This window comes from Eutrigla gurnardus (assembly GCF_963514095.1).
Source record: "Eutrigla gurnardus genome assembly, chromosome: 21".
Taxonomy (NCBI): domain Eukaryota; kingdom Metazoa; phylum Chordata; class Actinopteri; order Perciformes; family Triglidae; genus Eutrigla; species Eutrigla gurnardus.
In genome coordinates this window covers 7,011,687-7,037,775 of record NC_139932.1, presented here as the reverse complement: position 1 = coordinate 7,037,775, position 26,089 = coordinate 7,011,687, and the positions used below count along the sequence as shown (strand labels likewise).

The following is a 26,089-nucleotide window of genomic DNA, read 5'->3' as shown; positions in this document are numbered from 1 at the left end:
CCAGCTCTTGGCTGCTGCTCCCTGGCATCTATTCGTCTCACTTTCTGTCTTAATAAAAAGGACTCAGCAGCCAAGTGCCACTCTGCCCCCCCGCCCCCCCCGGCCGTGACCAACTGGACGCCCTGTGAACCACTCGCCCTGTATTGTCCACCCTCCATGACCCTGGTGCGACCAGAGGAGATGGATATTGCTCTAATCTACTCTGCACACAGAGAGAAACCTAATTTAGTTACTCCAGTTGGAAATCAGCATTATGTAGGGGAATAAATGTGATACTCAAATGAACAAATGCAGTCCCAAAGTCCAGCTAGTATGCATTCCACAAGCTCTAAAGTTTTGTCTTTGTCTTCTTCTCTTCTCTTTGCAGTCGACTTTTTGGCAAAGTATTGCATTTTCAGTCAGGAGAAGCTGGCCGAGTACAAAAGAGCTTTTGAATCAGTAAGTGAAAAGGCATTATACCCTTCATTTTCTGGATATTCTCTTCACCCACTGTGATGTGTTGCACTCCCTATTCAACACAAGGTGTGTTTTCTCTAATGACAACGATGAAGATGACGGGGCTTCGACTCACAGTTAGATTTACAGAGATTTATCCTTTGGTTTCACAAATGAGAAAACCAGCAAATATTCTCTAATATGCAAACATTTTCAGAATTGTTGCATCTTACTTTTCTGTCAGTCAGCTACTTGAATAATCGACTATGTTTCGTCTACATCAGAAGATGTATCCAATGGAGGGAGGAGGGGTCACATGACAATTAAATGGCATGATAAAATAAATATTTCCACTTGCATTTCACGCTTCTTTCAACTGCATCTAATAGTCTTAAAGATTTTGAATTAAGATTCTTTTATTTTTTCAAACTTCTGTTTCTGAGGTCAAGAATGAGCTACATGTTTCTGAATTGTCTCAATACTGGATACTTTTGCCTGTGAGACCCTTGAAAATCCCTCAACTGAACCACTGGTCTGGATGATGACGATGACGATGCTGTTTCTTTGCAGGAGGACGGGGACGGTGACGGCTACATCTCCTGCCTTCAGGCTCTGCTTGCTCTTAAAAACATTCTCCCTTCAGAGCTGCTGTGTGATGAAGAAGAGATCTACGTCTGCAGGGTCGGCTTTGACTGTTTCTGTACACGTGCAAATACACAAGTACTCACATTTGACATGAAACCGACCCAATCAGAGCTTACAATCTAACATATTATCATATCTTTTAAGATAACGTTACATTAGGCTTTCATTTTTAAAAGAAAAACATAGTGCCCTTTCAATCATTGTAATTAAGGGAATCTCCCTAAATGGCACAAAATGTTGCCTAATTCATTGCATGCCACCCAAAATATTTATTTATTATCCCTCGTCAACTTGATTCACATATTTGTACCAGGTCCTTCCCTTTGTTCCCTGCTGAAGGTTTCCCAGCACTGACTGTGTGACAGCATCGTCAATGTAACGCTAGCTGATCGCTTTCATTGGCGACCAAACCGAGGAACGTCTTCATCAGTTGTACGCCGTAGTTTGTGCTCTTAAATCTGGGTCGAGTGAATAAGAAATGTGGTCGCCATTGCAATATTCACAAGAGCGATATGGGACATCCTGCACCAACAGGCTTGTGCAGGATGTCCCGTATCGTTCTTGTGACTATTGCAATGGTTTAACTCCACCTTCTAGTATTTGGTACCATCTTGACCAAGGTGGTACCCAAAGAAAGTACCAGGTACTTTGCACAACTTGTGCTCATGGGAAATCCATGCAGGGCAAGCTGAGTAGAGCTGATGCTAACATTTGCTAATTAGCACTAAACACAAAGCAGAGCTGAGGCTGGTGGGAATGTTAGTTTTAGTTTTATAAAACCAAAGTATTGACCAGATCACGAAGTTGACCTGATGATGGCGCTGTGTAAAATAGGAGGATGACCGTCTGAACCAAAGTTCTGGTTTCACGTCTTGGTTTTTGCTTTAGATCTTGGAGATGGTGGACTTCAGAGTGACAGATGGGCTCGTGGACCTGAGGCTCTTTGCTGTTATTGCAAGCTTGGCGCAGAAAATCGCCACCATGGAGTAAGTGACCTACAGCAGATCCACTCTGAACTCCTGAATGACGCCGGAAGAGGAGTCCTTGACCTTCCATAAATAAGAATAAGAGTGTGTGCGCAAATTTGTTCCAGTGATTTAGTCGTCGTGTGTGGGGCTCCCTTTGATCCTCTTCTTCCAACGACTTCAAACATTTTATGGGACTTTAGAAGTCAGATTTATGACTTGTTCGGATGTGAAAATGGCATTATGGATTATCACTGAAATCAAACGGGAAAAAAAGACCAACATTGTTGATATGAAATGTGGAGATTTGCAGATGTCTTTCTCAATCATATCACTTTGAATTGAATATCTGTTTTTTGGACGGCCGTTGGAATAAAACCACACATTTGAGGGTGTCGGCGTGGGCCGTGTGAAATTATAACAGGCATTTATCTGCAGATGAATCAGTAATAATAGTTAGTAGCAGCCCTACATTGGTGCAGACAGAAGACATCGCTCTGATTTGAACTCGTCCTTGTGTCTCTACATTATGCCCCATATGCCACAGATTCCCACACACATCGCTCCCCCCCCCTGCCCTGGGGTGTATAGCTTCCTACAGACAGGAGTGTGTGGAGCCAAGCCTACTCTGGAGGTCTCCGAGGGTCAAGGCCTGCTCCCAAAGCCCTCACCCCGGAGTGAGAGCTCCCTCTCAGCGAGGACGGGGTCAGGGTCATGGGTCCTCTGATTTACGGCCAGCCCTTTGTGTCGTGTATTAGAGGAGGCCTGTAGACGGCCTGCCTCACTGGCACAGAGAGACCAGGGTGTCTCCTCTGTATGGAGGCAATTATAGTAATGATAATGAATGGCCATATTAAACCTCTTTTCATGAAACTCCTTTTTGCAATTTAAATAATGAGAGAAGATCAGCGCTCATAATGCCAGCTCCTAAACAAGAAGAAAACAATAGCATCCTTCTGTCGTCTCATCCCAACTGAACTAAATTGATCCTCTTACCTGTTTCAGTTAATCCTGTTGTCGCTAATCCTATTTCAGGAATGAGCTGCAACAGTTACACAATCAGCCTTTCTGATCATGTCGGGCTTTGAAATCTGAGGAGGTGTCTCACCCATTTTTATGCATTCATTATTTTATATTGTTCTTCCAATTTTACCTTGCACTAGTTGCACCCTTCACCTCTTTCCGTTTCACCGAGCTGCTCGTCCCTCTCATGCCTCTGATCTCCGCGGCTCTCTGGTCGCCTACCTCTCACCCTCTTGTGCCGTGCTGTTTTGGCCCTTGACTCAGCCCATCTGTCCCCGCGTAGCATTGTGCTCCCCAACAAGTCCACCTCACACAGCGCCACATTCCCTCGGGGCAAGTCACATGATCTCCAAAGAAGCACATTGCCATACAAGATTCCCGAAAGGCGTCAGCGGAGCCGTCGCAGTCATCGTTTTTGTCGCTTTCATGCTTGTGTTTGAATGCGTGAGCATGCATGCGTGCACTGAGAGTTACTGTCAGGGTCCTCGCCGGGAAATTCACTGGACTAAATGAGTCAGGGAGCGGAGGATGTCGATGAAACCATGAGACAGCAGAACGTAGACCGCCTCCCCGCCACACAAACTGTCCACGCGCGTCCCCCCTCCTTCAGGGTTTAACCTCTTGCCCAGTCAGCACTGCATCTCTGCACAGCCCTCCAAAATAACCCAAAACAACTCTCAATTTGGTCAAACTAGGTCAGAATATGTTTGCATCCCTTCACCCCCCCTGTGCTGTATACCGGCAACCCATATTAGGAGACCGCCAAAATGTTGGCCATTACGTAAGCGAGAAGTCTTGTGTTGACCACAGCGGGGTGCCAGAGGAGGGCCGACAAAAGAAAATGGGTTAGGCTGCTATTATCTTCCCTACAGTCCACAACCAGTCCCCTAGCCCCTCGTTTACGCTAGCCATTATCACGCCAGTGTCCTTGGCACACCAGCATCGGGACTCTTTTACTGCAAACCAAGTGCAATTAATGATCATTAGCTGCCCTGTCTCGCTTCATCCCCATCAAGCCCCTGCCTGCACCGTGGTTGGAGGACAAGGGCCAATCACGGCGCACGGAGCACTCAGGCGTGCATTGCACTCGTTGGCCTAGCACTTGGCTATTCTTCACTCCGGCAGGCCATTGAGCGCGCGGCGAGGAGGGGCTCATTAACACCGGGCACTCGTTAGAGGAGGGACGGCCGTCGCTGTGCCACACGCTGGACCGGAGAGGTCTGTCCCAACACAATCGGCCGTGTCTCCCTCCAATTATCCGCGTGGACCTAGATTTGGTTGGTTTTGTTGTTCCCCTCCCCAAACCTCCATGCGAACCCCCGCTCACCCCGCTCCAGCGACCCCCCCACCCTCCACACCCACTGTCCCCAAAACCAGAGCAGTTTTATCCGTTACTGTGGCGGGATGTCCACGTGTGCCCACGTATTGTTGTGCGGCCAGGCCACTGTGAGCAACCACAATGGACTCAGAACACTTTACCATCACATCTCAGCAAACACAACATTGCACGATACGGACCCGCCAAAAATCACCCGCCGCCACGGACAGACTGTCCTGGATCTGTCTTCTGTGGCAGCCAAAGTATTTACCAACACTCCTGCTTTAGGACAGATTTTAATTTGATTGAAGATGGATGACATCTTTGTTATTGTGTTTCACAATAACCCTGTTTGGACTAATGTAGGCTTTTTAAATAGCTGCAGAATTAAAAATGTAAAGTGCAGAATCCAGTTTGACCCATATGAGACACTGAGAATCAAGATCAACCTCTGCTGCTCATTCTTGATTTAATCTCTCTTAAATTAGTGGAGTACTTCTCTCAAAACGATGCATACTTGTTCTTTTGCAGCAGCAACTTTCACCATCTCATGCCACCATTATGCTGTTTTCTTCCAGTGAGTTTATGCGATCACTAATCACCGACATGGACTTCCGCTCGTTAGAAGTGAGGCTCTTCAAAGCGAAGGTAATGAATGATGTTTGCTTTGCATTTCCCAAATTCCCCTAAACGTCTGCCGCCTCATGTGTGCCTCAAAGAACTCCCCGCCGCATGTCCATGCTCTCGATTGTCTTTTCAGAGGTGCACTTGTTCGCCTCCACACAACATCAGATTAACTCTCACATGAGTCACATTCACGCCGTCTCCGCCTCTCCTTCATGGCTCCGCGGGTATAATTATAATGAAATAAATACCGGTAAACACTTTGAAGAGCAATTCCAAAGCATGCTTTGTAAAGCTAGCTTTTTTTAATGAAAGACACTTAGCCCGCATGCATAGAAATGAGGGAAGCAAGCCAGAGAGAAAAAGAGAGGGGTGCTTTTCCCTTTTCATAGATTAGCAAGGCCCTAATCTCATTAAAGTGCCCAGCAGTGAACATACCGTCCACTCCGCCCAGCCCTGTAATCAGCCTGAGACACATGGCTCATCTCAGAAAGACCGGGACTAGCCTACCAGCTGGCCGCTCACAAGCCGGCCCGGCCCTCATTCATACAAGGAAGTACTGAGCAACTGAAAGGCAGGAGGAACATGAGAATGGGCTAATTGCCAGAAGGATTATTCCCCCTACCCCAGCAATTATCACCTTGACTGCATTAACTGTGCAAACAGGTGCACTCAAAAAAGACTAGAAACAGGTTGAGGTAATCTGAGGCTACCCTGAAAATCACACACAATGAGGCATACACACTCACAACTGGGCTTCCAGTGAGTGCTTATTTTTACTCTTATTAACGTGCAATATTATGATTATTATGCAGCAACTGTTCCTGTTCCTCCTGGAGGAGCAGCGAGGAGTCGCCGGAGCCCAGCAGGGCTTCATCAGCGCGGAGCAGCTGCTCCTGGAGCTGAAGGCCGGGGGGATCCACCTGGAGCAGGAGGCGGCCGTCAGGCTGGAGCTGCAGCACATTCCCCCGCTGGACCTGCTGGACTTCCTGGCCTACCTGCCGCTCTTCATGCTCATCCACAAGTCGGTCATCGCCAACCCTCTCAATGACTCCAACGACATCTAACCTCAGCCGCTGCACCGCCTGCCCGCCGTGGATCAGGTATCAGCATTGCTGCACTGCAATTATCAGCGCTGTGAAAAGGTGACACACAAGAAACAGAGACGCCTACATCAAAGGGAGTGAATTCAGCTCTGTAGCAATTGTTCGCACTGCAAGCAAAGTTACTAATCTGTAATGATCTTTAAGGCCGGGTCACACCAGCATTTAAACTGGTGGAATTTTGCGGAAAGTTCGATTCATTCCAGTGGGATCACCCCGATCAACAATCGTCAAACGATCAAATGTTTAAACCGTGAATACAAGCAGCAGAGCAGGAAACTGTTCACGCCAGCCTCATAGAGTCGGAGATATTGGGAATTGCTGATACGAGCCATATCTCTTGGATTTATTGGGAAAATGGCTATAAATGCACCACCACTGTCGGTTACACAAAAATGTAATGCGATATTAACAATAATACAACTACAACGTCTGGTTACTACAAGTGTTAACAACTTTCACGTAACCCTTTCCTTTTACACACTGATTTACGGAGGAAGTGAACATACAGATTTTGTGCTTTGGAATCAAACTTCAATGTGCTAAATTCAAAATCCAGAGCATTATACAACAGCAAGCTGTTGCTATGTTAAGATAAAGTAATGTCTACTCACTGTCTCAGTGTGGCTCTCCCTCTGTGTGTATTGTAATCTGAGCTTCTCTCTGTTTTGTTTACGTATCCCGGGCGACCACGTGTCCGTGTTAGTGCATGTGAGTCTGTTGTGCCCCGTCGAGCTCATACAGCAGTTACAGCTGATAACGACGCCCTCACTCAACCGCCGGTTAACATCCTTAGCTCTGTCAGCACTGTTGCTCTGGTTAACACTGTTAGCTGCTAGCCGCCAGCTGAGGGGTCTTCTTTCACTAATTATGGCAGAATCTCTGTGTATCTCTGCCTATAAGTATGCTTTGGATTCTCTATTTTCCAACTTTAAAATGAAGTTTTTACAACTTTTCACAATCACTTATGATTTCCCCAGAATCCTGGATATATTGATCGTTGATGGGATAATAAGAAATGTGTTTTAGATAAGGCAACATATTAAACCGGCTTCCATTGTTTCTGTTAGTTACATGATGTTTCATACAGCTGTGAAGTGCTGTCTATGGTCCTGAAATGGTTTGCAACAGTGGATGGGGAACAATTTTACTGTACAAAGTCCAGCACTGCAGTTTTACCAAAGCTCTAAATGCACTACAGATCTATTAAATTGGTTTTATTGAATAAAAACTCCCAGACTCGCTCTACAAACTGACCCGGCCGCGCCGCTTCGTGGGCGGGGCTCATGTAAAATGTTCTGATGCAACAACTGCTTATTGTTCTGGAGTAAAAAACAATATTTGAGCCGCTCAGACTGTTGTCCTCTTCTATCCAACTTAATCAACACTGATGAATGATATTCAATGAGATATTCAACCAATATAGTTTGAGCCATTGTTTTGCCTCAGCTTTGCCAATTAGATATGGCCGTGCTCTCCTGCAGTTCATACACGCTTGACAGACCGCCGGGCAGGAAAACATAATGGACTCTGACAGGCAGCAAACCAGGATTGTTAGATCAGGGACGTCCTGTAAGCAGCATATGTCATCATGAAAAAAACACCTCCATTAAATAAGGGAAAACTAATTCTACAACCTAATGCTTTGATGGATATACTTTACATATTGATAAGAACACTTTGAACTTTGATGTCACGTAAAGATGATTAACTTTGTCTCCAGTGTTTTCTTCTCTCAGCTGTAATGCTTTCCTTATGTTATTGTGACCTGTTGTTATAACGATCTGTTGCTAACGGTGAAGATTTGTACCCATAATTCTCTGAGGATGACTTTAAAGATGACTATAGCAACTTAACTCCCCAGAGTCCTGCATGTTATCCAGATAGTTTAGTCTGGTGTATTGACAGCAAACTTTGTGATCATTTCAACAGTTTCATGCTGTTTTTGCTAAATTCTTGCATAGTCAGCATTCTGCAACAGTAGAGGAACGTTTTGCCCTAAGTGGTTGTTTGCAGAAAAGAAGCAACTTCACACAAGACACACCCCAAAACAATCTCTCTCCATTTCCCCCAACCTACCTCAGTGTGTGTATTCAGATGCAATGATGATAGAAATTCAGTTGTATTTTGTTAAACTTTACATTTCTGTTCTCTTTTATTAGACAGTATTTGTTAAATGATTGTCATGTATTTGTTCATCCAAATGCAGTTGAAAAGTGAAACGTGTTGATGTGACTCGCAGCTTAGCAGGGTGTCATGTTAAAAGCCTGATTTAACTGTAAAAAGCCTGAAGTAACGTTGCTATACATATAAATATATTGCCACAAAGAAGAGAAGAGTGCCATAATTGTGCTTCATTGAAAAGTAATATGCAGCTGTTGTCTGGGCTGACCAGACTTAAGTGGGTTGAATGTTTTTACTTTCACTCCCACAGATTCTGATACTAGTCTGAACAGACAGAGACCAGTCGTACTTAAAGACAACAAACTGCTCTCACATTAAAACATTCCTCAAACAGAAACCTGTTGAATCTCTGTATGTGTGTTTGTTGCTCACTCTAAAATAATCTCAATGAAAAAGTACATAGAATTACACATGTGCGACTAGTTTTTCTTCTTTCTACTTGCCGCACTGTTCATTTGTCCAGGGACCCTGCTGCCCCTCAGGGCCCCCTGGTGGTCCATGAACCCGCCTTTGAGAACAACTGAAGCGGCGCATTTTGCACAATGACCCCGATCACACCACAGCAATGCAGTTAGCTTCTCTGTGCGGATGAAATATTTAATTGCTGTATTAAATCTGACATATTTGTGTGCGGTTGTTAGTTTATTATCGAAAAATCTTTTTTTTAAGAGCAGCCAAAGTATCTGCAGCCAGCTCCACACGCCGGCGTCCCCCTCTCTCGCAGGTGGTGCTTGTTGTGTGTTCAGCGGCATGCTGCTGTCAGGAGGCACACGCCATCAGCCAATTCAGCTCTGTGTCTCCACTCGACCACCACACAAACCCCATTCACTCATTAAAGCAGACACGCGTCCGGCTGCAGCCTCCGCCCTACCTGTCAAACTTCGTTTTGCAGGTCAACACAAACTCTACCTCCAACTCGTCGCCTCCGTCTGCTCATTCAAAAGACGCCAACACAGACATTATTATTATGATAATTGTCATTATTATTATTATTTTCTTAAAGCTGCACTTGATTTGTGGCGTTTGGATGGAAAATAGCAACTTTACGTTTTTTATGTGAGGAGCACGCACTTTTTAAAGCGGCATACAGAAGAAACTGCAAGGACAAGGTAATGTATTCTTTTAGAAAGAATACATTACTTTCTGATTATTATCTTCTTTTTTTTTCTTTTGCTTGTGTTTGTTTACTTGAAGATCCAAACCTGTCAACAGTGATTGTATCTAGCAGCTGCTGTTTTATTAGGATTTCGTGCTTTGAAATAAACAAAATGTCTTACATTTTACGCGCTTGAGACGCCAGATTTGCTTTTTGTGCTTGCGCAAAATGGATCGATTCTGTCCGATTTTGCAAAGAAAGTTTGGTCACATTGAGGCTTTAGCTGAGGGACATGTGACCAAAACCTATGAGGGGCCACTACGTTGTGTGTTCCGACAGTAGAAAGAAAATATATCGTGCGTAAAATGTGCGTAACTGTGCGTAAAAGTAGAATGGCTCCATCATTTCCTCTACAAACCACATGTTGAACTCTGTAATCAAAAGTCTACCACCCTTTAACACAACCCCCAAAAATAACACGAAGAAAAGAATTCAGTAGCAAATCATTTTTATTGTTGTAGAGTGTAGAAAATATGTTTATAAGACTTCTTTTTTTCAACATCTGTTCATGTGAAGACAGTATAGAGCTGGCAGTATAAGGAGACCATGCATGGCCATTGCGCTCTGTTTGGACAATAGCTGCATAAGTTTTGATCATTGTGAACTTCATGACATAATGCAATAACATGGTTCTGCTATTAAATAAGACACATTGGTGCTAGAATAAAAACGCCGGAGTGTCAAACTCCTTCTGGAAACCTCGTGAACAGAAGAGCCAGATAATAATAGACTACACGTCTACATAGGCAGGAGGTATAGAAGCAACTTCGCAATATATAGACAAAATATATACAAAAGGGATGTGTACAAAACATCTATAAATCTCTTACATACAAAAATAGCTTAATATATTTCCCCCCCAAAAAGCGTTTGATATAGAATTTTATAGAATAAATCCGCGGCCTGGAAGCATTTTCTGAATTAAGACGTCTGAGAGGTTTACCAAAGGGTTGGTGCTCTGTGATTGGGTTTAGCATAGTTGAAGAGCGACGTATTAAATAATGTTTTAATGGCTGCAGAAGAGCATGAATTCACTTTAGGGTTTTTTTGTTTATCATGGGCAAATGCAGAGAAGCTTGGATTCCCACGCTGTCAGGAGACCCTTCTTCCTTTAATCCTTTGGCGCTGATCTCCGGCCTGATTTTGCCCAAAGTTTTTTTCGGACGTCAATGCCGTGTCTGTCTTTCTGTCAGTCTGGGAGGACCGGGCGTTAGGAGACCGTGCGTCTCGTTCTTGAGGGCACCCAGCCTCCTCCGGGACAATCCCAAGCGCACTTCATCAGTAAAGTGAGTCGATCCATATTCTGCGAGAAGAGGAAGAAAAGACATGTTAAGCCACTGGTCGTGATGTTTAACGTGAATGTTTAGCTGTAATGGAGTCAGATTCAGTCCGATTCTTACCTTCATATACAGACTCAGAACCAGTTGGTGAAGTCGAGCAGCTCCTGCTCCTCTGGACTGAGCGGGTCGTAGGAGCCCTCGTCGGATGAGTACGAGGACACCGGTGAGCCCGCCAGTGAGTTCATGTCCGCGGAGTATCCCTGCGACATGGTGGGTGACAGGACGCCGGACTGGAAGGCCGCGCTCACCGCGTCGTGCTCGTCCAGCAGCTGCTGCAGGGCGCGGATGTATTCCACGGCGGAGCGCAGCGTCTCCACCTTGCTCATCTTCTTGTTGGCGGCGCCGTTGGGGACGTGCTCCCGCAGGGTGGCGAAGCCGTTGTTGACCAGCTTCACCCGGTTGCGCTCCCTCTCGTTCCTCCGCGCCACCGCGTGCGGCTGCTGCGGCGGGAGGCTGTACCCGAAACCCGCGAAGTTCAGTCGCCGCTTGCACCTCAGCAGCTCCGGGGAGGAAGAGCGCTGCCTCTTGGGCTGCTTGGACAGCGACTTCCCGCTGCCCTGGCTGCTGCCGCTCGGGCTCAGCTGGACGCTCTGCGCCGCCGCGGCGGAAAAGAAACAAGCGGGCGGCAACAGCTGCTGCTGGCTGATGTTAATTTCCATCTTGGCTGTGAAGTCCATTTCCAGTTTTCTTTAAAAAATAAATAAACTTATAAAGAAACACCGAGTCTGGAGGCGGTGCGTCCCGCTCGTGCCGTTCACGTGGTGTGGCCGTTTGACGCGCACTTGTTTCGGTGGGGGCCGTCCGCTGGGCTGCTGCCTCGCGTGCTCCTCAAAGCTGCTCTGAGTCCTCGAGGGAAGACGCCACTGCTTTTCAATCCGTCTGGATGGGGGGCTGGCCACGCCCTCCGGTCGCGTGGATTCACCTTGGGCTCCTGCCCCGGTGCCGGTGCGTTGCGCGCGCCGGACGCGTGCCACTTGAAGCACTAAACAAACAGTCAGTGGTGAGTTTTTTTTCTTCCTCCTCTCTATCACGGCTGTCAGATAGGTGCGTGGCGGAGGGGAAAGTTTACAGCGGAGTCCCGTTCAGGACAAAATGTTCACAATAGAGTGAGAACACCGAACAGAAGAACAACTACAGCACTTTGGTGTTTTGTTCCAAACCAAACAGCAAGTTCATGTTTAATAACTGAACAAAAATCATATTTTAAAAACTTTTTTTACAAGTATAGTTCATGTTTTATCATCACTTATTGGACAATTTAGGATTTTTTTTCAACGAATAGATTGTAACTTTGACTCAGAATCAACCCGTTATATGAATCCTGAAAAGTCTCATTTTGGAAAGTTGAGGAATTCCCTTTTGTGTTTCATGGAACTGACAGAGATGAAAGAGTGCGTTTCTTTCTCAACAGGTGATATCAGAGTAACAGAGCTTTAACATGAAGGTCTATGCAGGGGGAGAAAACTAAGGAATCAGCATAATAACATGGTTTCATTTCTTTTGACATGTCCTGCTCAGACGGACTGTGGTGCTGAAAGACAGCTCACCTCGCTGCGAACCGTCCACATTTGCATCCACCATGACGCCGCTGCTCCGCGTGTAAATCAGTTGTTCGCTGGCGTTTCAACTCGAACGCGGTCTAGTTGCATTGTTATCGTTACAGACGCGTCTGAATGCGGCTCATTTGAGGGACCATTGTGCACCAGGGGCCGAATTTTCCACTTTGATTGGAGCACATCATCGGCCCCGCACAGGCGGAACGGAGGGGCGCAGATCTGCGGAGGGGCCCTCAGAAGCAGTTTGGGGGGACGCTTTGTGTATGATTTGATACACCCGGTCCGGTTACAGTAGCGTGGACGCGCTGTGCTCTGTCGATTATTGTCGCTTTGAAAAAGTGCACAAAGATAAAAACACGTCTTTCAGCGCGGAACAAAACCAAGACCAAACCTGGATCACCCTCTCTGCTTGTCTGCGTTCGCGCGCGCAGTAAAACACGGGAGGGAAAACTGATTGCTTTTCATTTTGTCATTTTTTTTTCATTTTCGCCTGAATTGCTTCTCTGTCCGTGCTTGGTAAAAAAAAAAAAAAAGAGGTTGGAGGTCAGATGATTGTGTACAATATTATGCACGTTTGTTTGCGCGCGCACGTGATGTGCGTGTAAGTGCAACACCACGGAGAGAGAGAAACCTTGTTTTTCAGTTTGCGCGTAATTTTCACATTTTGCGCGTGAAGTTCTTCTCTTACAGTGCTCGTGCGCGTGTGTAATAGGCTATCTGTTGCAGACAGACCCCCCCCCCTCCCTTCTTTCCTCATTCTTGATTTCTGTGCGCGTGCGTCTGAAGACGGGGATTTTAATAAATTGTGCATTTTCTCTGTGTTGACAGTGGCATTCAAAATCAAGCCTCCATTGGGGAACCCTCCCCTGCCCGACCCACCAGCCCCTTTACCACCAATACTTTCTTTTATTTCCCTCCCCCCTTAGTCTCTCTCTCTCTCTCTCTCTCTCTCTCTCTCTCTCTCTCTCTCTCTCTCTCTCTCTCGCCCTTTTTTGGGCCAGCAAGAGAGTTTAGAATAGAAGCGTGGGTTCTATTCAGCCTCCCCCTGCACCCCTTCACCATCGCCCGGCTTTCTGAAACCTATCCATGCCCTGTCAGTGTGCTTCCAGAGTCCAATTAGCGCTTTGTGAGGACTCTCTCTCTCTCTCTCTCTCTCTCTCTCTCTCTCTCTCTCTCTCTCTCTCTCTCTCTCTCTCTCTCTCTCTCTCTCCTCTCCTTTTTTTTTTCTTGAGGGGCTTTCCAGTCATAGCTGAGTGTAATAATTAATATGACATCTGGGCGCCCGAGTTCTCCTTTAACCACATTCTGTGTTCTCTCCTTTCTTTAGGGAGTTCGCTTCGTGGAGACAATACAAACAAAAACTCATAAGCACCCGTATCATCCATGGCATCTTTGTGTGTAATGTGAGCGATAATCTTCCATTTGTTCGTCATTAAAAAACAGTTTTTCTGACAGTGCTTTGTTTTTGTTTGTTTGTTTTCGGCAGGTGCAACATAGATATATGTTTAAAGACTTCTTTTTTTAAGTTGACACACAAACGTTTAATTTTGACTGTCTTTGGTGAATCTTTTATATAAAACATTAGATTTTCTTAAAATGATACACAAACTCGAGTACATGGAGGAAACATTTCAGCACACAGCAGGCTTGGTGAGAAATGTCTACGTCTTATAGGTCAGCTCTGTAAGACATTAGTAGAACTAAAGGTTGCAATGGGCTTTTGTGACCAACTTTGTATTCTTTTTCCACACTTCATGCAGGAGGGTATAAGCATATTGTATAGAGGAGGACAAGTCGGGGGAAGTACATTCCAACCACTGATAACACTTTCTGTTATGGACTTCTACCTCTTCTGTAATGTTGGTGTGAACGCCTCCTCTGTCTCGTTTGAAAGTGCTGTTTTCTACATGACATGAAAAGTTGTAATTGAAGGTCGCCCTCTAGAGGATAAGAGTGGCACTTAACACTGAGACTGAAATTTAACGTTTCCTCCCCATTTTACTAACTTCAGTACCAACCAGGAATAGTAGAACTATACAAAGGGTTTAAAGGCTGATTTAAAATATAAGCAGGACATATTATAAATCTAAGCTATAATATTGCTTTCTTCCGAACTGCTGACTAACCAAATCGTTCTGTATCAGTGAAAACGAAGCAAACAAAATTACTATTCATTATTTGCTGCAATTGTCTGCCATTTTGATGGATAGCATCGATTTTGCAAAAACAGATGGAATGCATTCCTAAAGATGAAAAAAAAAAAACAGTTTGATTGAGATATAATTATATTTATTTATTTATTTAGGTTTTTGCTTTTTCATCTAAGATGTATGAATAATCAAGTATCTAGAAGACAAAATTCGATTTCCCCCCCAATGAATATTTAATAATAATAAAAAAAAATGTATTCAAAAAGGGTTTATGCACGTACACACATCCACCACTAGATATCGCTATTTCACCCCTATTAAGATTTTTTGTTTTTGTTTTTAAAGACAGTGCCAATTTATCAAATCCCAATAGTTAAATTGTTTTTAAAATTCGTATATAATTCGTAGATTTTCACAGAACAACATATTCAAACGCATTTGACTTAAACATATCAGAAGAGCCGCGGTAATATTTGCGAAGTAGCTCGTTTGTCTCTATTGAGCTGCCGTACTTCAGGTCACGTGCCTTTGTTTACTAGGAAGGGGTTGGCAGGTGTACAGCTATTTTGCCATGTTCTCATATAGTTGTGCTTTTAAAGTAATTCAACACATAAGGCATTCTTAGAAAACAGTTAGGATAGAAAGATAAGATGTCATATCAGGCTCCTTAGTAGAGGCTAGCAGTAGTTAGCTTATTATCCCGTGAAAGCTAACGTTAGCGGAGTAGCAAACTAACGAACGGTCCGAGTTAACAGTTAGCAGCAGATGCAAATGTTTAGACTTAGCGGTTTCAAACCATAGCCGACGACAGAAGCTATGCGGTCCTTAAACTACGTTCAACGTGTCAGTTTGGATTTTACAGGAACTCTGTTTCCTCACGCCATCTGTCTGGGAGACGCAGACAACGACTCGGTAAGTTAAAACATTTAAAACATTGATTTAATCTGGTGTGAGACCTCCTCAACACTGCACTGCTTTTTAATTAACTCCATCCAAGGAAGACTGTGTATTTCCTCTCGTTTCATCTGCAGTATTTGTAAAGTTGCAGACACGTTTCTGCATAAAGCCTCATTGGCGTCTTGTTTTTAATTTGACTTCATGTCTTTTGACATATAAAGGTAAGTACTTCCTGTTTGGATAGACACAACATATTCAATTAATGAATGCATCCTTTTTTCCTGTCTTATATTTTAATGTCTTTACGTTTTTGACAGTATTTGGACCAAACGCTTAACCAGATTATATAATAGCTAGTCTGACTATTTTTGTCTCTTTGCCATCAAACTTAATACAACATTTGGATGTGCATACACAACTCTCTCGTATTACACCACTTTTTAGTTTTCAGAAGATGCATATGTAAAAAGGAGTACGTCAAAGTAAAATATCAGGATATAAACCAGGACTACATTTCAGGTTATCCTGCACATTGTTTAAATAGAGCTGTATTATTGCAAAAATTAATATGCGGCCTGTTTCCTTTCACGGTAGTTGAATGAGCTGGTTGTGGGCGACACCAACGGAAAGCTGCTTGTGTACAAGAATGACGACTCCAAACCGTGGGCCACAAGAACCTGCGTGGGCATGGTCAGTACAGAAACCAGGAAACCTGACCCCCAACACTTATGAGTTCAGTTAATTTGTTTCTCTTATTCCTATAACTTGTCTTTTGGCAGCTGACTTGCGTTGCAGTGGGAGACGTCTGCAACAAAGGGAAGGTGAGTTCTGAGTTGATCTGCAGCCGCATGTCATGAATAGTTTGTGTTGAATATTTTGTTATGTTAGTTAGTTAGTTAGTTAGTTAGTTAGTTAGTTAGTTAGTTAGTTAGTTAGTTTTTATTTGCACATTATAAAACCAGTATAAACAATGAAAATAGTAAAATTAAACATTGTGCAGGAGAGGTAGAAGCCAAAGAAGGCTTATAAAAAAACCTCCCCTATGAAAAAAAAACAACAACAACAACAACAACAGTGGTGGTCTTCAGAGTAGGAAGACAACACAGAAATTCACAACATAAAAAACAGAAAAGAAAGAAAAACAAGGAAAAAAGAAAAACAAGTTAACATAGAAAAATGAAAGATACTGAATTAATAAAACAAACAAAAAACAGTTTACATAATGAAAAAGGAAAAAAAAAAAAGGAAATTACAAATTGACAGATCCAGAAATGCTACAAATCTCAAATCTCTTATGTTCCCAACATTGTGATTTTGTTCTGTTTGACAGAACTTTGTGGTCGCTGTTGGTGCGGAGGGCTGGTTTCACCTCTTTGACCTGACAGCTGCCACTGCAAGTAAATCAGATTCATCCAGTCAGCATGAATTCATGCCCTCAGATGACCAGAAGCCCCTCTTCACCCAACATATTCCTGCCAACACCAAAGTCATCCTCATCAGTGATATCGGTAAATAACTCTCTTGTGCGTCCTGTGTGTTGTGCTTCTTGAATTTGACCGCAGCGTTTGCGTACCTGCACCTGTAGATGGCGACGGCCGCTGTGAGCTGGTGGTGGGCTACACGGACCGAGTGGTGCGAGCTTTCCGCTGGGAGGAAGCGTCCGATGGTTCGGAGCCGGGAGCTGGACAGCTGGTCCTGCTGAAGAAATGGCTGCTGGAGGGGCAGGTACACTTTGCTTCAGCTACATTAATGATCACCTCGACATATACTGATGTGAGCGGTCTTACTCAGGTGTGATGGGGTTTGGTCTTACACCGGCATACATTGTTCATTAAGTGCTCTGACGGTACCATATGAACTAGCATTGTTCCTGATACAAACTCAATTAATCCAACAGTATTGATTATGTATTTATTAACAGCAGAATCATATTATCGTGTTGGGATCTCATCAAGCTTTTGTTCTACAGAGCTATGTTTTCTCAATTGATGATTCTAAGTGAGCTATAACCAAAAAATAACAAAATTCATTCAAAAATAATTTTATTGATTTGACACATAAGCAGTTTGAACTAGAATTATTAGTTAATTAATGGATTAGTCGATCCCAAATTAGTCAAATGTAATTTATCGAGAACTAAAACCAAACATTGCTTTTCTTATTTGACGCTTTCTCAGCTTTACATCAATGAGAATTCTATAACTTTTGGTCTTGGACTGTTAGTCGAACAATACAAACAATTTGAAACGTCATTCTGGACTTTGGGAACTTGTGATGGACATATTTCAATATTGAGACATTTTATAAACTAAACATTTGATCTATATCTAAAGATTCTACATACATTTTCTATATTGTGACGCATGTCGATATCTTAAAACATCCTAATTTGAATTGTCCAGCCCAACCTGATAGTTATGACAGACATTAAGCGGCTAAAAACATGCAACAGAAGACAAAGCATCTACTTGTTCAGTGAAATAAAAGCTTGTCTAATCGGTAAAAGCTAATGTCTGTGGTGCAGGTGGACAGTCTGTCAGTGAACCCGGGTCCAGAAGGTCTACCAGAGCTGATGGTGTCTCAGCCAGGCTGCGGCTACGCCATCCTGCTCTGTTCCTGGACACAACAGGACTCCAGCGGCTCTGGAGAAGACGCCCCCGCCACCCCTGGAAGGTAACAATGTCACAAACAAATGTTATTGATGTGTGGAAGCAGGAAACTGTGATGGGTGACATCTAACATGCTTTGAATTCTCTGCCTACAGCGAGGGACCTTCCAGAGATGTAGTTCTCCATCTGACCACCGGGCGGATACACAACAAGAACGTTTCCACTCATCTTATCGGCAGCATCAGTAAAGGTAGTTTTTCTTTACAACACACAACACTTCATAAAAGCAAGATTTATCTCATTCAACATGGATCTCAACATATTTTGATTTCTGTGCTTCATCAGGCTCAAAAGAAGAATCTTCTAAATGTGGGCTCTTTGCTCTCTGTACTTTGGATGGTAAGTCATGAGTTTTTGTTAAAGGGACAGTTCTGATTGTTTGACGTGGGGTGTATGAGTTGCTTATTCCAGCATGGAATTTACACAGCTAAAAGAATGGTCCACCTAAAAATAGTCAATATCAGTTTAAGTGTATGCTATATTTAGAACACTTTCAACACTTTACCTTGTCGTCACACAGCTATTTCTGACGGACAATCGAAGCCATTATCTATGCTCTCTTCAAAGCCACAAGACTCCATTGAAAAACAGTCATTTAACCTGGCAGAGCAGGGAGATGTTGGTCTGCCGCTTCCTCCATTTGTGTGTGTTATACTGTAATTGTGGGGTTAGTAAGGATTATTATTCCAAGACACCAGATGCGAAATAATTTTTATTTAGTAAGAGAGCCATTTGTCTTGTGATCCACTTGCTGTGTTTGGAGTCGTATTAATGCTACATGTGGTAAAGTGTTGGGCATACGTCGGTGGCTGGAGAGGATCCTCCTCAGTGGCAGATAACTGACAGCTCTCAGAACAGCTGGAGAGTCCATCAATACTTAAAGAAGAGAGGATCCAGTGAGATTATCATCACTTAAGGCTTTCAGCTGCCATCATTTTACACTCACAATCTCCCTCTTCTTCTGGATGAGCCAATATAAAAATACATTACAATAATTAATTTAGATTCTTACTGGAGAAATATGAAGAGAGACTGCTGCTGTATTTCAGCATCATTTCAGGGATGATTTGTTGGACACTTCAGTGTGGAGGTGTCATAGATTCTCAGAGCAGCAGTGATTTTCTCACCTTGTTGGCCAGAAGAAGTTTCATTCTGCTGTGTCCTCGTTATTAGAGTCGTTTTTGCTTCCTTATGAGGATAAGATATGTAGATTTTAATCGTTGCTGTCAGCCACACAGGGACACGTTAAAAACCTTACACTTGATTGATTTCATTTCTCAAACAGCCATTAAAACAAACAGATTTGTATATATTTCCAGTAGCATGTAAAACAGGTAGAACAGTGCTTTAATATTATACTCAAATGTCTGTCTCCCTTTCAGGTACCCTGAAGTTGATGGACAGCTCGGAGCAGCTGTTGTGGTCCGTCCAGGTGGATCATCAGCTGTTTGCGCTGCAGAAGCTCGACGTTACTGTGAGTTTGTGTGAATATATGAAGCGCTGAAATTGTTATTTTTTTAATTGTTGAATTTGTTGTTTTGATTTATTAATTATGTGGAGGAAGCCCTGTGATAGACTGGCGTCCTGTCCAGGGTGTACCCTGCCTTCGCCCAATGTCAGCTGGGATCGGCTCCAGCCCCCCCGCGACCCTGAATACAGGATAAGCGGTAGACGATGGATGGATGGACGGATTATGTGGAGGATGTGTGTTTGTTTCCAGGGCGATGGCAGAGAGGAGGTGGTGGCGTGCGCCTGGGATGGTCAAACCTACATCATCGACCACAATCGGACAGTAGTGCGATTCCAGTTCGATGAGAACGTCAACGCCTTCTGTGCAGGTGAGGGACCTCATGCTTGACCCCTGAACACTCTTGTATACCAGGTCTAGGGGGGAACAGATAGTTCAAGTAGACGTAATTGCAAATATCATCAGGAGTGATTTTCTCCTCTGTGCACATTTTTGAGGATGCTGTGAGTGAATACATGGCTTGAATTTCAAACACCTCATGATGCCAGTAGGTGGCAGCGTTGAGCTTTGGGTTGAACCAGCCTTCTACTTTAATTCCTCTAACTGTCCTTTTCAGATGTTTCTGCAGCATTTAAGCAAGCCACAGTTTATTTGAGGGAGCTAATATGACATGGACAGTAGTAAGTGGATTAGAGAGTGTGTGTGTGTGTGTGTGTGTGTGTGTGTGTGTGTGTGTGTGTGTGTGTGTGTGTGTGTGTGTGTGTGTGTGTGTGTGTGTGTGTGTGTGTGTGTGTGTGTGTGTGTGTGTGTGTGCGCTCTGTGGGATGATTAAGGCAGATTAGATTGGTTTCTCTGTCTGTGTGGAAGCTGGCTCCGCCACAGAGAAACCTATTAGTAGCCAGGAAGCAGAGCGTTGCTGATGTGTTCATTGGGATTCACGTAACATACGACATCACAGCGCTGCCGGCCACACGTTGAGTAAAACACGTCCATGTCGTTTTGAGTGTGTTTGTGTGTGTGTGTGCTTGCAGGTCAGTACACATGTAAGGAGGGTAAGAACAGCCCCTGTCTCGTGTACGTGAGCTTCAACCACAAGATCCACATCTACTGGAAGGTGCAGCTGGAGCGCATGGAGTCCACGAACATGTTACGGGTCCTGGAGGAGAAACCCGAGTTTACGAGCCACCTGAAGGCGCTGGGAGTCGGTAAGCACACCGACGACTCATTAGGAAGCTGACTGGGCTCATGTTACAGCATCCTTCATGAAATTTAAAACCACACGTCCCTCTGTTTGTTGTTGTAATTTAACAAGAGAGCAACAGAGACTGCTATCAACTTGTTTGCCACCCAGTTGTTACTCTCCGACTCTGACCCGAGGGGGGAATAAAGATGATCCCCGCGCCACGCGTTTTACTGCTAACAAGATCCTGGGAAGTTTAATGGGCCTCATGCAGGAACAGCTCGTATAAACAGAGTCTTTGTTACGAAGACACGTATGAGTGATTGAAGAGAACTTCTTGTATTCACCGATATTTGTCAGAAGTTATTAGCATTTTTCACTGTGTCGGTCTGTCTACCGCTTTGGTTATTAATGAATTACTATTAATTAATGAAAGTTAATGATCACACCTGACAGACATGCTCCTCCTCATGACCAGGAGGCAGCCATCAAGTTGAAAGCAGTAGGGTAAGAAAATACTGAGTATCGTGATTCTGTAATACTGATGTTGGATATTAGCAGCTGTGGCTAGAGGTGTTATATTTACATCCAATCCAATCCATTTTTTGAGCGTAATCTCAGGAGCCTCTTGATGTTAAAATAATTTGGTGGCCAAGTGATACAATAATTATGACAAAGAGGATAAAAGGTCATGACATTTTCAACAAACATGGCTGTAAATTGCAGCATCACTGGTTGGTGGAGGCCCTAATTCATGTTTGACTCCGATTTTAAACGTATGCTACTGTGTTATTTATACCATTCCTGAAATAAGATTTTCTTTATATCTTCCCCCAAAAAATATAAAATCATAAACGCTGTACATAAACCATGATACGTATTGTGTCCCCAGATTCTTGCCAAAACCGAAACAGGTTTGTGTAATTAAGATAGTTTTGTGAATCCTTCTCATATCACTCATTTAGGACAAAAACGCCCCAAAACATTTGCACAAAGCTCAAAACAACACACACACACACACACACACACACACACACAGGGAGGAAATTAATTCAGGAAGCCTCAAATCCAATGTTTTCACTTCTACATCCAAGTGCATATAAATGGGCAGCCTGTCAGTGTGCTGAAGACTCCAGTATTTTTAGAGAGGCTGTAATCCACGAGCACACGGAGCACAGAAGCCGAGGAAGCTGCTCTCTGACTCCTTTCTTACTCGTTCTCTTTCCCCATCTCTCTGGAAAATTGCATTTCTGCTGTCCAGCTTATTTTTAAACATAATCCTGACCAACACAATGTTGAACTCAAAGTCAATAAGTCGGTTAATCATTGTGAACGCACACAGTGGTTATTTATTTTCTTGTGTTAGATCATTAATCTGCCTGAGTGCATTTTCAGCCTCCAGCATGTCATATATGAAATGTTGAGATAAATCTGATTAAATCCCAAATGAGTATTTTTGTTCTGCATGGGTGACCAGCTATTCAGCGGCTTCATGTCAAAAAGACTCTGTTAAATGAGTGGAAACCTATTCAGTGATGATGCCACACCAACACAATATGAGCAAGGCTTCCTGCATTATCATTGCAGAGGAAAATGCCGTTTCCAGCGGATTTCTCTAAAGCCTGGTGGTGGTGTTAGCGTAGCTTCCTGCTGCTTCTGTTAATAATTCAACCTCTGGGCCTGTTGTGTTTCTTGACTAAGGATTTCATAGGCCTGTTACCTAACCCAGTGTGGAAAACGTCTGATGTAGCAGCCAGGGGACAAGGGAATAGAGAGGCGGTGAGATTGCAGCATAAAAGTGTAAAATACGTCTGATATATAGACTGTGGAGGAGGGGATGCATTTGTAGTTTTAACAGTTTTGATCCACTTGAGAATAGGCCGTTAGGCAACCAAATCGCTATAAAAGTTGTGCGTTTAATTCCATATGCAGTTTTGCAAAAACACAAAGCCATTAAAATACACAGAACGACAAACCCTCAAGGTAAAAAAAAAAGGAAATGGAGAAAATGAAGAGAAAACTGCATTGTAGGTGTCAGCTGCTCCCCCCCTGACCCCCCGAGAAATGTCAGTCGCAGCTCTCTGCCTCCTCCCATAACCAGCCGTCAGCCGAAGGGTGATGATGACGAGACTGTGAGTTCTCCATCACAGCGTGGCGGTTTCTCAATATAGACAGGTCCTCCTTTTTCTATAGTTTGACTTCACTGCGGTGGATGGCACATCACGGCCATTGTAGGTTAAAATACATGGGGGATGGTGCTCATATTCCATGAAAAAACTCACAATTTCCAAGATTATTGCAGGGTTATTCTCTGGAATTAAAGTTGTACATTTACGAGACAAAAACTCAGATCATTATATTGTTTTCTACTAAATAGGATCAGTTCAGAGCAACGTGTCTTCAAAGTGATGAGGTTGATCCAGGCGTGCAACATTAATTTGTGACTTAAATGTCAGAGAATACTCAGGTTTTATTTAAAGTAGAAGAAGGTTTAAACGGTAAGAAAGTCCTCATAATGTAAATGCGGTGTCATGTCAGGGGTCACTGCCACGTTTGTGTTTCCTCCACAGATACCGAGGACTCGGCAGCGGTGAGAGCGCTGGTGGCGAATGTTCTCTACAAGGATTAGCAGATTCAGCACACTCAACAACACGCAGCTGTCTCCGGTCCCCCCCCCCGACTGTAAATACTCTGTTAATAAACACTGAATGTCCGTCTCCTGTGCTGCCGGTCTTGTTATTCGTGTTCCCCACTGACGTGTCAGGTTCAGGTTTCTGGTCTACTCGCTGCCGGCTGTAATCTCACACGTACACGCTGCCTCTGTCACTGCTGTTCACTCTGCCCTGGCTGCAGAGAGAGGAGGAAATCACACAGTTTAAAGTCGGGTTTCAGAGTCATCTGAAGAGTGTGTGAATCTGCCAGCCACAGCTGATCCTCCTCACTCCTCTGGTGTTATCATCTCAGAGATACGAAGCGTTTCAGACGTTTGTTGCGGGAGATTTTCATGACAGCGAGACGGCAGTGTTGTTTGTCGCTGCCTGCAGGCCATGTTGATTGGAGGCATTGAGGGAATCACCCACTGTTCCCAACGGGAGGATCCTATAACCACCTATGTACACTGCCTGTCTTTTTCTCATGCAATATAAATTACTGTGTGTGTTTGTTTAAAGGGTAAATGCAGGCTCAGGTGTCCCGGTAGGCCGCAACCTCTCATCTCTCCTGTGTTTCTGCCCTTTAGAAGGAAGGCTCTACCTGTAGCACCACGTTCTCCTCGCTCTCAGGGCTCCACGGATCACGTTGTTTGACTTACAGATGAAATCCTTCCAAACAAAATAGACCCTTTTGTCTGTGCATTTAAAGTTGTTGTATGGAGGTGTGGTTTTGATATTTACACCTATATATAATAGTTGGGTCTCATACTCCAAAACCGTGGGCACTAATCTACTGCTGTATCAGTCTCCCTTCTTCTGGTTTCAGTTGGTCCAGATTTTAGAATCTGGCTGCAGGGATTTGCTCTGATTCAGCTGTGATGAAGCCTGACTTGCAGTCGGCGTTTCGGTTTATCCCCAAGGTGTTGGATGGGGTTGAGGTCTGGGCTCCATGCATACATCGCTAGCGTTGTGTAGTGTTGTCATGATGGAACAGGAAATGACCAAACACAAGCTGTTGATACAAAGTTGTAAACACTGTTTCCTAAAACAGTTACCCCCCTGCCTGGTAAGTGTCCCCCAGGGAGCACTTTTGCAGATTGAAGGGGCGACGTAGAAAGATTGTGCTGAAGCTCCGACAAGAAAAATATGTGTTGAATATACTGTATATAGAGTATTAATATATTAATACATAGCATGACACCTGTGGTGTGAGGCTGAGGTGCTGCTGTGGAGAGTGGGTGAAGTCAGAGCTGGTAAATGGAAAACAACACAAGAGAGCAGAATGCAGCTTCGATTTATGGTTCAATATAAAAGCTGCAGCTGCAGTCGTTTATCCCGAATTCTGGCCATTTCAACTGGAAGTAACTTAGAAAGATTGGAGGAAAGTGAATGCACCGAAAGTTAACTTCCTGCACAAGATTAGATAAACCTTTATTGATCCCCAGAGGGAGAAGTCTGCTGTGCAGCAACACGACGATGGCAATAGACCAGATAGAGGAGTATTTTTAACTATTAACTATAAAAGAACAATTACATTAAATAATGGAACCTTGTGTGTTTGTCTGTATAGATGTAATACAATATTAACATAATTATTAATATATGATTACAAATCTGAATAAATTAACATAGTATCATATAGTAAATGTTGATTATAAGATGAAAGATTGTATTATAATATACCATAATGTACAGAAATAGAACAGAAAATCTAAATATAACAATATAAAACACAGTTATGCCAATGGTGTTGTAAGTGTATTATACTAAGAGTTGTATAATATATAACAAACATTACAGACTCATACTGGGCCCCTTCTGCTGATCTCCTCCTTTTGATTTCTATCATTTTAATAAGGCAACTCAGGAAGAGTATTTTGTTGGTTGATTTATGATATATTACACGTTCACCTCATTGTCATTACATTAGTTAATCGTGTGGTCAACACATCCACCGTTCAGCTGCAGTCCGTCCTTATAAGTAAACATTCCTGCTCGGTGAGCTCAGTCAGAATTGGGTTTATGACCATTAATGGTCAAGTGGGAGCATCCCATTACGGTGTGTTGTTGCTCTTATGCATCCTGTGCGTTGTGCGTGGATTTAGGTCTGTTGGTTTGGATTCGGGTGTGTTTAAGTTAACCTATCTGTCTCCTGGTTCCCGAGGGAAAATGTCAGCCTGTTCTGTATGCAAAGTCCTCCCTGGTTTCCTGTGATGAATCCTGTGTGAATGTGACTTCTGCTCCCCAAGCAGACAGGCTGCACATAAAAAACATCTCAGCATCTGACCCTGGGACATGATGAGCACACGGGGGTAGCAGCCCCATCGTGACCTAGCTGACCTTATGTATATTTCTGCGTTTGTGTGGATTTGTCCGAAACCATTTTAGCCATGACATTTCTTCTAATGACAAGAACCAAAAATTGCCCTTTTTTAGCTGCGTTGTTGCCATCTGGATGTTGGCCTTCGTGGGATATTGTCCCTGGAGAGTTTGTGGTTAGGAAACATGGATCCATGTGGCATTTTTGTATTTATTTCTCTAAGGAGGTACAAGGTTATCATGGTACCAGAGCAATAGTTAAAGTGGGAAAATGTCATACAGCCCTGATTACTTTGGTTCATATCCTTAGAGCATGCGTTTTTGGGACCATTTCAGTCATTTCAAAAATAACTGATATTATTGAAATGACACAAGGGAGGCAACAAAGAGGGGTGCCTGGATATAC

The 26,089-nt window shown here is 43.7% G+C and overlaps 3 protein-coding genes across 8 annotated transcripts in view; 2 read left to right on the top strand and 1 right to left on the bottom strand.

The window, feature by feature from the left end:
- Positions 1 to 13,759, top strand: part of LOC311032026 (uncharacterized protein) — a 56,370-nt gene extending 42,611 nt beyond the window's left edge. For 2 of the 5 annotated variants that reach the window (XM_084038633.1, XM_084038630.1), the window contains 5 exons: positions 368 to 438; positions 1,006 to 1,116; positions 1,969 to 2,066; positions 4,965 to 5,034; positions 5,826 to 6,619. In XM_084038633.1, the coding sequence (XP_083894759.1) occupies positions 368 to 438; positions 1,006 to 1,116; positions 1,969 to 2,066; positions 4,965 to 5,034; positions 5,826 to 6,077 (602 nt within the window). In that variant the 3' untranslated portion in view covers positions 6,078 to 6,619. Of the gene's footprint in view, positions 1 to 367; positions 439 to 1,005; positions 1,117 to 1,968; positions 2,067 to 4,964; positions 5,035 to 5,825; positions 6,620 to 8,547; positions 8,811 to 13,676 lie in introns of those variants that run through there. The other 3 variants (XR_014599137.1, XM_084038632.1, XM_084038631.1) reach the window with 3 other exon arrangements.
- ascl1a (achaete-scute family bHLH transcription factor 1a) lies at positions 9,885 to 11,898 on the bottom strand. Its single transcript, XM_084038639.1, has 2 exons — positions 10,854 to 11,898; positions 9,885 to 10,756 (listed from the first exon to the last, which is right to left on the bottom strand). Exon 1 carries the CDS (start codon positions 11,468 to 11,470, stop codon positions 10,868 to 10,870), a length of 603 nt encoding a protein of 200 aa, XP_083894765.1. The 5' UTR covers positions 11,471 to 11,898; the 3' UTR covers positions 9,885 to 10,756; positions 10,854 to 10,867.
- A 1,269-nt stretch (positions 13,760 to 15,028) lies between the features above and the next one.
- itfg2 (integrin alpha FG-GAP repeat containing 2) lies at positions 15,029 to 23,422 on the top strand. Of its 2 annotated transcripts, none has more exons than XM_084038612.1 (12): positions 15,029 to 15,411; positions 15,991 to 16,086; positions 16,176 to 16,217; positions 16,727 to 16,904; positions 16,982 to 17,121; positions 17,921 to 18,069; positions 18,161 to 18,255; positions 18,351 to 18,404; positions 19,448 to 19,539; positions 19,786 to 19,903; positions 20,565 to 20,738; positions 23,284 to 23,422. In XM_084038612.1, the coding sequence occupies exons 1-12, from the start codon at positions 15,316 to 15,318 to the stop codon at positions 23,340 to 23,342; spliced, it is 1,293 nt and encodes a 430-aa protein (XP_083894738.1). In that variant the 5' UTR covers positions 15,029 to 15,315; the 3' UTR covers positions 23,343 to 23,422. The 2 variants fall into 2 exon arrangements, with proteins under 2 accessions (XP_083894738.1, XP_083894739.1); XM_084038613.1 differs by lacking the exon at positions 23,284 to 23,422 and adding an exon at positions 22,415 to 22,452.
- Positions 23,423 to 26,089: the final 2,667 nt, after the last annotated feature.

What these genes read in the sequence shown, in the direction of transcription:
- ascl1a (XM_084038639.1), bottom strand. Translation starts at nt 11,470, where the DNA reads ATGGACTTCACAGCCAAGATGGAAATTAACATCAGCCAGCAGCAGCTG.
- itfg2 (XM_084038612.1), top strand. Translation starts at nt 15,316, where the DNA reads ATGCGGTCCTTAAACTACGTTCAACGTGTCAGTTTGGATTTTACAGGA. An exon ending in CAAGAACCTGCGTGGGCATG is followed by an intron (nt 16,087 to 16,175) that starts GTCAGTACAGAA and finishes GTCTTTTGGCAG; the next exon opens with CTGACTTGCGTTGCAGTGGG. An exon ending in CCTGAAGGCGCTGGGAGTCG is followed by an intron (nt 20,739 to 23,283) that starts GTAAGCACACCG and finishes TTTCCTCCACAG; the next exon opens with ATACCGAGGACTCGGCAGCG.